Here is a 10,113-nt window from a genome sequence, read left to right on the forward strand (position 1 = left end):
CCGGCTGCGAGCAACGTTTTAGAGCGTCTATGTGACTCTTAGGAGCCGGACTGGCCAAGTGGCCCCGGCTCAGCCCCCTGAGTGGCAGGCCCGCCTGCATGCCGTGCCGCTCGCCCCTCAGGCTCCCGGAGGGTGAGCGCGCGGGCAGGAGGCGTCCCCGGCAGCCTTCCCGGGGGCAGAGGCTTCTCTGTCACTCGGCAGAAGAATCACAGAATCGTGGACAGTCACCATGGCAACTTGCCCACTCAGCGTATGACATGTGAAGTATTACTACACTTACAAAAGTGGCTATAGGTGAAATTAAAATCTGCTATTCTATTAAAACTGTAATAGATTTTAAACAACTGTTACATGAATTAATTATATTTTAATACTTTGACATTTGAGACATCACAAAATTATTTTAGTTACAAGTATGCAATTAAAGCTATTATTATTACAAAATGTTTTCTATAATGCTATCCTTGGCAATAGGAAAGTGTTTATTTTCATTGAAGTATGTCAAGTACCATTTCTGGGAAACCATGTCCAGCATCACGATAATATTAGGATTCAGTTTATCTTATAGAACTGCTAAATATTGATCTAACCCCGAGTTCCTATTTTTAAAAAATTCCTATTAATTCTATTTTCACCTAAAAACCCTGGATCCTGGAAAGGGAAGCAAGGCATTTTAATGGTCAGGATTTATAGTCTAGTCTTTCCAACTGCTCTTTAAAAATAGGAACTACCAGCCCACCCCCCAATTTTGCCATTCTGTTTGCACCGTGAAATCATACGATGGCAATAAAATATTCCCAAGCAATCTCTTCCAGCCAGATTCTTCCCACACCCCCAGGAAGGGAAGGGGCAGCGTCTGAGGAAGAGGCAGGAGTTGGGGCACAGCCAGTCTGTGTTTCTCATGCAGAATTACAGCTAAATTTTTGAAATGAGGCCGTTTGCTATGAAAAGCCATCACTAAGGACTTGTAGTTTGTTTCACCTGTGAGAACTGAAGTGCTCTTAGCAGCAAACACCTCGGTTCCTACAGTCGGCAGCCTCTCCGCGGCCCTGCCAGCTACTCACAACTGAAAGGCCATGTTTAAATTCAATGATAGCGTCTAATTATGCACCATGTACATATCATAATCTGAGCCTTTGTAAGAGGAGAATGTATAATGGTTCCCAGAACTTCTTGTAGATCAAAAGAATATATTTTAAAGTTTTCACTTAAAAAAAGTATAACAGAGTTTGAAGCATTGTGTAACCCTGTCCATCGTTAGTGACTACAACTTCAAAGCGAATAAAAGAACCAAGATTCTCTAGGTTTGCTTTTAACTTGGGGGAAAGGGCAGAGGGACCCCTAAGTGACCCACCAAACCTCCTCAGCATCCTCTCTAGGCCCTGGCGTTTCTCCTCCTTCCTCGAACAAAGAAAGAGAAACAAACGCCGTACCCTTTGTTTGCCACAGGGAAGAACTGATGGCACCCGCCCCCGCCCGGCAGCCAAGCTCAGAGCTCTGCCGAGGTCCGCACTGAGGTGCCTGAGTTCTACGGGAGATCTACGGGAGGTTCACGGGGTTGCCTTTCAGATGAGAATCTTAGCCTGGGAGACGCTGGTGCACTGACTGCCTCACCCTTTCCCGCCATCTTTTATCTAAAGCTGGGTACCGTGTTACACTGGCTTTTTGGACTTTTTGGAACAAAATCTAATTAGCAGATAGCACAATTCAGTGACATTCAGCAGGATGCAAATTCCGGACACCGCGATCATGAAGACGGTAAAGACAGTCTTCTCTGTGGGCCTGGACACGAAGCAGTCCACGGTGTTGGGGCAGGGCCACGCGTTGCACTTCACCAGGCGCTGCATGGAGAAGCCGTCGTACATGACGTAGAAGACGTACATGAAGGCCGCCTCGAAGATGATCCGGAAGAAGATGCTGCTGGTGTAGGTCCACCACAGGGAGCCCTCGATGCGGACCTTCTGGCTCTTGATCTCTTCAATGTCCTTGAATTCATTCTTTATCTCTCCCTTAATGAACTTCCTTTTCTTCTCGTGTCTGTGGTAGGCCACGTGCATGGCCACCAGCAGGGCGGGTGTGGACACGAAGATGAGCTGCAGCGCCCAGAGCCGGATGTGGGACACGGGGAAGTAGTGGTCGTAGCAGACGTTCTTGCAGCCGGGCTGCAGCGTGTTGCAGGTGAAGTCGGCCTGCTCGTCCCCCCACACCTCCTTTGCGGCCACCACGAGGATCATGATGCGGAAGATGAAGAGGACGGTGAGCCAGATCTTCCCGATGCTGGTGGAGTGCTTGTTGACGCCCCCGAGGATAGTCTGCAAGGTGCCCCAGTCCATCCTCCCCTCTGTGCAGGCTGCGCTGGAAGAGACAGAGTGAACACAACACCGGAGTGACTGATCAGGCCCAGACAGGGGACACCTGTGGGTCCAGCTTTCTGAAATCCCTTCCCATGCAAGCACCAGTTCTCACACAGCCTCAGCAGGAAAGGTGAGAACAAAACCGACTTGGCATAGGGTGGCTGTGCGCTCCCCAGGCCTCCTCCAGCACGTCTGTGTCCTCTAAGGAGGAGCCGCGTGTTCATCCGAGCAATTCGCCCGAGCTTAGCGCACCATCGACTCAGGGCGGGGGCACCATAAGCAAGTGTGTCCACTGACCCAAGGGCCCCAGACGGTGACCGAACCCCTGCAGATGCCGCGTGTGGTCTTCCCGACCTGCAGTCCCTCAGCGCTCCCACGGCACCTGGCACTTCCACCTCCTTGCCGGCCCCAAGTCTTGGACGGCACCCTGGACTCCTGCCAGCTGGGGCCAACCTCGCCCTAGAGGCCAACAGGCCATGCCTCCTGCAGTGCCTTTTCCTGAAAATATTTCCAGTAATTTTCATGGACGTGGGATGCAGCAGCCATGTGACTGTTGGCAACAGTGACGTCTACACTTGAGGGACCCCTTGTTCAGCATTTCCCAAAGGGCCTCATTTTTTGATATAAAAAGGAGCAGCTAGAAAAGGTCTCTCTGGGGAGAAAAGCCGCTATGGCATGGGTTTTTGTGTCCATTTTGTACATGGTTTGGGGTCCTCGCTGTCCTGCGGGGACTAACTGCTTGGTTAGTACTCAGGTTTGGAAAGTGCTGCAACTGTGTGTTTTCATTGTGGGCTACGGTTTTAATGTCAAAATGTTTCTAAAGAGGTGTATTGTTAAAAAAAAAAAAAAAAGGCCAGAAATTTAACCCAGCGATTCTCCAGGGACTGGCTCCACAAATTCACAGACTGAAGAGGAGGGGTGATGTGCTACTTACTGAAAAGGGGCACCTGTGGGGAAGCCCGTGGGTTGATCATACAGGAGCCAGCGGCCTCCTCTCCATCCCAGGAAATAAACTGCACTGATGCCTGTCTGTCTCAGTCTAAGTACGACTCCACCCTCCACAGTCCAATGAGTAATGTTTCCACACCTTCCAAACTGGTTCTCAAGCCTCCTCCTTTACTTAAAAGCTTAATGCTCTCCTCACTTTGAGCAACTCGGGCCCTGCTGCGCTTCCTGAGCAGGAGAAAGTCTGATCACCATGCCGCCTCTGGGGCGCCAGGGCGCCCCAAAGTCTGGCTGAAACCATCCAAGGCCACCTGGTTCAGACGAGGCAGCAGAGACGCAAGGAGGGTCAGGACACGAGAGCTACAAGGAGAAGATATCCAGCTTGCTCAGCTTGCAAGAGAGAAACAGCAGCGGGAAAAGGGTCTGGGCCAGGGTCAGCCTTGACCCTTTCAGTACCTTCTGTCTGGAGGCCTTAGGTCCTGCACCTCTGTCTGTCCTGCCCCAAAGCACAACCAAAGCTCCTGTGAAATCAGACCCTCCACTTCTTCTCTGGCACTTACTAGGTGGAAACAGGACACTCACTGGAACAGACTGTCGGGTCCGCATCAGTGCATCTGGCTAAAATTCTGGGGTGGGGCTCGTGCCAGACACAGACCACACAGCCAGTCCAATCGGCAGCAGCTGAGAAGGAGGCCCTCCGAAGCCAACGGTGCTCGTTGCTGTTGTTTAAAGCTCGTGGCTGAGCTGCAACTGCCTGTTCTAAAGATCTTTCAGGAAGAGGAGCAAATGAAAACTGGATCCCAACAGGACAGGTAATCGGGAGAGGCGACTCACCGAGCAGGATGAAGTTGTCACGGCACTCAGATGAGCCGGGAGCTGCCCTCCTGCCTCCCTGGCCTGCCCACCCCACCTGCCAGGGGCGGACTGAGGATCTGGTTCCTCTTTGAGAGAAGCCACTGGGCAAATCACCAGGTTCCAGAAAAGGCGAAAGGAATTCTTTTCCCCTGAACTTCTCAATCCTTACTTTTTTGATGGTGGCCTTTGACTAATCTCTCCGAAGTACCCTCCTCCCCACACACCCGAGGTGCGAGTTGTTGTGACTGACTGCGCACTACTTCTGACATGGACTCAAAGGGCACATGGGGACATGGCTGTTGCCACACTTCTGGGAGACTCCAGGTCACAGGAATCTGGAGGGCTGTTCAGGGTGATTCCCCTCCTGGGAGGGGCGGTCCAGGGACGATACAGCCTGGCTCCCCAGTTTGTAACCAGCGTCCCTAAGCCCCCCCCCACCCCCCAACTGCACAAGCCACCTGGAGACACCAATCTCGAATTCGTAGAAGAGAAGCAACCACAGCGCGGACTCAGATCAGGCAGTGAGCGGCCTCTTCTCTGCAAAGCAGAGTGAGGAGGAAAAGGTCAGACTCCTCCAGGCTAAGCGTCCGCTTAACCCAAGATACTGAGTTTTCTTTCTGAGCGACGCGTTCGGCCAATTAAAGTCTCCTGGTGGAGGCAGGTGAAGCACCCGGCGGCTGTGCCAGACTTTCCCGGAGGAACGAGATCGACCACCAGGCGACCCGGCGGCCGCACACCTGTCCTGCCGGCCGTCCTTCCCGCGCGCGGCCCACGGCTCCGGGCCAGTCGGCGCCGCCGCCCGTCGCGGGGTCGGCCCGTTCCCCCTCCAGAACGCGGCCCCAGGGGCTCCAGGCAGGGGTTCGCGATCGCCACCCGCCCTGCGCCCCAGGGCCGCTGTCGCGACTGCCAGGGACCCGGCGTCGCGGGGCCTCGGTGCGCACCGGACGCAGCCTGGAGCCCCGGGTCCCTCCCCCCGGGTCCCGCAGCTCCTGGCTGTCCCAGGAGTCCCTCCCCGCCGGGTCCCACAGCCCCCGGCCACCCCCGGGCGCCGAGAGGCGGCGCCGGCCTTACCGCTTGGAGCGTTGCGCACGGACGGGCGGCCTCGCCGGGGTCCGGGTGGTCCTGGCCGGGCGGCCTGCGCGCTCGCTGCGGGCCGGGGCGCCGCGACGGGCTGGGAGCAGGGAGAGCGCGGCGCGCGGGGCGCTCGGGCCTTCAACAGCTGTGCGTCCCCGCGGCGCCTTTTAACCGCAGCGCGCAGCGCGCACCCCGCCCCTTCCCCTGAGCTGTTGAGAAAGTCCTGGAGGGGGCGGCCCCGCGGCGCTGCGGGCGGGGCGCGCCGGGCCCGGAGCCCCAGAGCTTCCCGGTCCCCGCGCCCCCTCGCGCGCCCGGCTGAGCTCCCCGCGCGTCGGGAGCGGGCGGGGCTAAAGGGCAGTGGTCGCTGCTGTTACTTCTGCTCGGACAGGCTCAGGAGCGCTGTCGTAGTCAAAGCTCTGATTTAGTTGAGTTAATTATTTTTTAAATATTTGATGAGTAAGTTCAGGCGCGAAGGTCGGTTTCCCCGCGAGGCTCTCCGCGGCAGCGCGGTTGCCCTGAGCCGGTTCCGCCCTGGGAATCTGGGTTCCTGGGGGGCGAGGAGGAGGCCCCGCGGGGGCTGGCCAGGTCCCTGCTTCTTTCTCCCCCGAAAACCTCACAGGTCTCCTTGACTTCCTGATTTGATTCTATCACTTTCAACTATGTGCCGAGGGCCAGGGCTGGGCGTGGGGGGAGACAGGGCTGGCGCCAGGGACCCCGCACGCGGACCCAGTCTGCCCCCAGGAGGGGGTGCCCCCCGGGGTCCGGCCCGCGATCTCCTGCTCCCACGGCTGAGAAATCGCAAGGGGTTACTCAGCTCGGGGTAGGGGGGCCACCACGAAAGAAGTGCTCGCCCCCCCCCCCCCCCCCGGCACACACACCACCACGGCGCGCACTGGTGGGATTTCTGGAGTTTCCCTGGGAAACTCAGCTCCTCTCCCGGAAGCTTGATCTCAGGTTACGGGTTTCATTGTTCGCCTTTGGTTGGGCATTCTGATGTCTGGAGATGCAGGTGACAGAGGGCGGTGTTCACAAGACAAGTGGACGGAGACTGAGAACTGCAGAAGCTGCAGCGCCCAGCGTGGGAGCAACAGCCTCGCTCAGGACTCCCGCGAAGCGCCCCAGCGTGGAGGCCACCAGCCCGCTCCCACGCCGGCTCCATTAGGTCACTTGTACATTAAGCAAATATGATTCACCCTACAGGGAAGATCTGGCCTCAGAAATGAATTTCCCATGATTGCCAACACTGGCGTAAAAGCATTGACTTTCCTTGTAAAACGGCCGCCCCGTTGCCAGGGGCTAGCTTGGTCCGACCGTTCTTGCATGGGCAAAGCTGAGTTTGTCCTGCGGTCACTACCCCACCTTTCAGCCCTAGGTCTCAGTCCGGTAGGGAGTGTCTGTTCATGAACAGACAAAGCCCTACAAGGCCCATGGGAGAGATGTGCTGAATCAGCTTGTTGGAAATGACACCGCAAAGCTGGGTGGGGTGGAGGAACCTTCTGGGCCTGAGCCTCCTGGGAGCTGGGGGAGAGGTTGCTGCTGGTAGGGGGGAGCTGGTGGGCACCCCTTTGGTTCTCAGGGGTCTGTGTGGGGGTTGGGTTGGGGTGGAGGAAGGGTGTGGCACCGTTTGTACGCAGCCGCTGGTAAAGATGGTTTGGAGAAGGAATATCGACTGGCTATCCCCATTGAGAAATTTCACCTTAGCTTCCAGTGTCCATGTCGTGATGACAGGTTGCTGTTCAGCTTCCTTCTCCTGTTTTCCCTGACTTACTCTCCTGATTTGCATAATTACCACGCGTTGTTGGCTAACTGAGGATCACAGCCGCTCTGTAATTTAGGAACTGTGCTTAGAACTCCCACGGCGTTTAAGTCTTAATTACAGTTCAGCACTTGATTTTACTCTGTTCTGTGTGACTTCTGTTGTTTTCTGTGTTTTCTCCTTAAGCAGAGGTGGATTCCACAGGACCGGAAGTCTTGCAGAGGCGTCTCTGGGTTCTCCAGCATAGAGGAGGGGCGGAGGTGAGCGGGCAAGGGTCTCCCAGCCGGCCTCCTGAGGCGGCCTCCCCCTGAGCTTACGCGCAGACGCAGCTAGCAGGTCGCGTCACAGTCTCACACTTCTACAGGTCCTGCCGCTGTTTGTGTGCAGCACGATAGCACCACTGCATTGTTTTTAGTTAAAAGCATTACTTTGTTCAATATAAACATTGAAAATAAACCTTAATTTTGTCCCCCCGTTTTCAGGTCTTCATCTCTGAAGCCTGTGTGGGTCCTGCCCTCACTCCGGCCTCCCGGGCACCACAGGACCCGGATGGGGCAGGTGCCCACTCAGCCCCCTGTCCACTGACACCCCTTTCTGGCCTCACTGGTGAGCCCCGCACAAGACAGAGAGTAGTGTTTGACTCAGCTCTTTGTGGGAGAACTCTGGTGTCTCCGGGGTAGGTCTTGGAGCTCATGGAGGGAAGGCACGTTCAGGGAAGATCGGGCATTTCTTGAGTAACTGCTGGTGATTAACCAAAGGGGATCTGCTACAGCCACACCCCGTCAGGGCAGAGTGTCAGAGGGCCCTGAGACCCACGCTTTTACACACACACTCAGCAGCAAACAGGCAAATCCTGGTTAATACTCGAGCTGCACTTCCATGCAGATATTTAAAGCAATGCAGCTGTCAGGTTGTAAGGTGACATGCTAATGTTGAAAGCTATTTGGTATTTTAATTTGACAGTTGACTTATAAATAAGCCAAAAAAGTTGCTATTGCACAAGAAATCAGTGTGAGACAAAGACCATTTCTCAACATATTTTAATGAGTGAGTGATTGCTGCCCGGTGAGACAGCCTCTTGAGTTCCCCCTGGCAAGGATGCTCTGAACACACAGGAAAAAATGTCTCAGTTAAATTTCTGACTCACAAATCGTATGGACGTGATAGCAGAAGACGTCTCAAGACAAGAGGAGACTTGTAGCTGGGCCGAACCCCATCCTAACTCTCAGCAGTCTTAGAGCCACTGGGTGTCCCGAGCGATTGGTTATAAACCATTTCTTGACTTTGCTGTTGAAATGTTAATCACAATAATTAGCGAAAGGGGGAAATTCAGCGCTCCTTAAAAGAGCAGATGTAAAGCACTCCTGGAGTCTCTGGGTTATTGGCCAATAGTGATATATGATACAATAATTTTACATATGATGCAATACATACGACAAAATAATTTATTAAAGCGTGAGTGGCCCTAGTGTGATCCTTTAAAATTTTTGTAGATCATTATCACAGGAGAACAGCACTTCCTTAGGATTTCTCCCTGCATCGTTGACCCACACCCTCACTTACGTATCCTGAAAATGGTTAATGCCCAGTCATTCAGGGAAAAGATCAGTTGCTGTATTCAAAGTCTGTGTGGGAAAAAAGACACTAGATTTCACTAATTTAATTGTTCTTCACTTTCAAATTAAAGTCATCTCATTAAAAAATCCAGCCTTTTTGTTGTGACTGAAAGTGTTATAAGCTTTTTCATCTTCTTCATTCCATTCTTACATTCACACATAAATTATTTGGGGGAAACTGGAGCTGCTGGATGTGTCTCAGTTGCAAGGCAGTGGTAAGTCGGTTTTGTTGGCTTGACTGGGTGAGTGCATAGTCTTACCTGCAGATGCACCAGTGCAGCTCTTGTGTGATTACTTAAGCAGACTGGCGAAATTACCAAGACACTTCCAAATGGGTTTGTATCAAAAGTACGTGTTGGTCGGAAATGAATTCAAAGCTATAACTCCCCAGGCAAACTGCTAGGGAAAATATACTTCTACTGAATATAAAAATTAAGTTCTGTAAGTTACAGTGAGTTGTCAAAATGGAAATTCTGCACCGTTCGCAAAGGAACAAAAGAGATTTCTACATTGTAGTTGTGTTGGAACAGTGCTGTGTTATAGGTCTTCTTGAGGACCTTTGGGAATAGGTTAGGGGACAGCAAACACTCATGTTATGAGTTGCTTTAGTGAAAAACATTACAGGTGTGGTCTGACCTAGGTCTGCAGAGCATTGGTTCTCTGTTTGATAGACTACAGCAGCTTTTCATGGAGTTCTAGTCCAGGGTGTCCTGCATTCAGCATTGTCACTCTCTGGAAGCCACTGACTCCAGGGTCGGCTTTGCCCATCGGGGGGTGTTCTCCAACTTGGAAATCTCCTTTTTGGGAACTTGATGTGAAATCTTGGATCTTAGAACTGGGTTTTTGTGTTAGCTGAATGCACAACATTCACCTGAATTTCTCTTTAAACCGTTTCAGAGCCATTTCTACTTTGGGGGAAGATGGACATATTGGTGTACGGGGTTCTCTGGTTTAATCTTATCCTTAAAAAAAAACTTCCTGCGGGGGCGGGAAGGGGTGCTTGCAATACCCAGAGGGAACAGTAGATGGCGCAGGGAAGACTTGTCAGGAAGACGTGCTGTGATCTCGTCAGGAGGCTGGAGAACAATTTCTTTCCTTTTCCAACCCCGAAATGAAACGAAATAGAACAGAACAGGAAGCACCAGAAGGCACTGCTCACAGTGAGAGCTAAGCAGTGCTCTATGACACGTTTGCCTGGCGGCTGTTTCCGTGCGCACGTGTGCCCAGGTCCCAGCGTGAAGTGTCCTTGTTGCTGTGGAGCTCTGTCACAAGAAGCCAGGACGTCACTGCTCTGCCCCACTCCCAGGACAACAGGGGTAGCACGTGGCCTCAGGGAAGCGGCGTGTCGCCAGCGGAGGGACCTCCCGGCCCTGCTGGGCTTCGTTTGAGCCCACGGCCCTGCCAGCTCCCAGCTGAGGGGTCGCTGGTGGGTGGGCTGCTTGAGACCCTGCTCAGGCTGGAAATCGACCTCCTTCGCTTAGATGCGTCCCCCAGGGCCCCGCTTCCTGCTCAG

At 53.5% G+C, this 10,113-nt stretch overlaps 1 protein-coding gene across 2 annotated transcripts; it reads right to left on the minus strand.

Annotated features, from left to right (window-relative positions):
- Positions 1-347: 347 nt before the first annotated feature.
- GJB2 (gap junction protein beta 2) lies at positions 348-5,538 on the minus strand. Of its 2 annotated transcripts, none has more exons than XM_074377870.1 (2): positions 5,226-5,538; positions 348-2,355 (listed from the first exon to the last, which is right to left on the minus strand). In XM_074377870.1, exon 2 carries the CDS (start codon positions 2,331-2,333, stop codon positions 1,653-1,655), a length of 681 nt encoding a protein of 226 aa, XP_074233971.1. In that variant the 5' UTR covers positions 2,334-2,355; positions 5,226-5,538; the 3' UTR covers positions 348-1,652. The 2 variants fall into 2 exon arrangements, with proteins under 2 accessions (XP_074233971.1, XP_074233972.1); XM_074377871.1 differs by having other exon boundaries at positions 348-2,350; positions 5,226-5,522.
- Positions 5,539-10,113: the final 4,575 nt, after the last annotated feature.

The sequence above is a fragment of the Camelus bactrianus genome, chromosome 14, assembly GCF_048773025.1.
Source record: "Camelus bactrianus isolate YW-2024 breed Bactrian camel chromosome 14, ASM4877302v1, whole genome shotgun sequence".
NCBI lineage: Eukaryota > Metazoa > Chordata > Mammalia > Artiodactyla > Camelidae > Camelus > Camelus bactrianus.

Coding starts and splice junctions, on each gene's coding strand:
- GJB2 (XM_074377870.1), bottom strand. CDS start 2,333: ATGGACTGGGGCACCTTGCAGACTATCCTCGGGGGCGTCAACAAGCAC.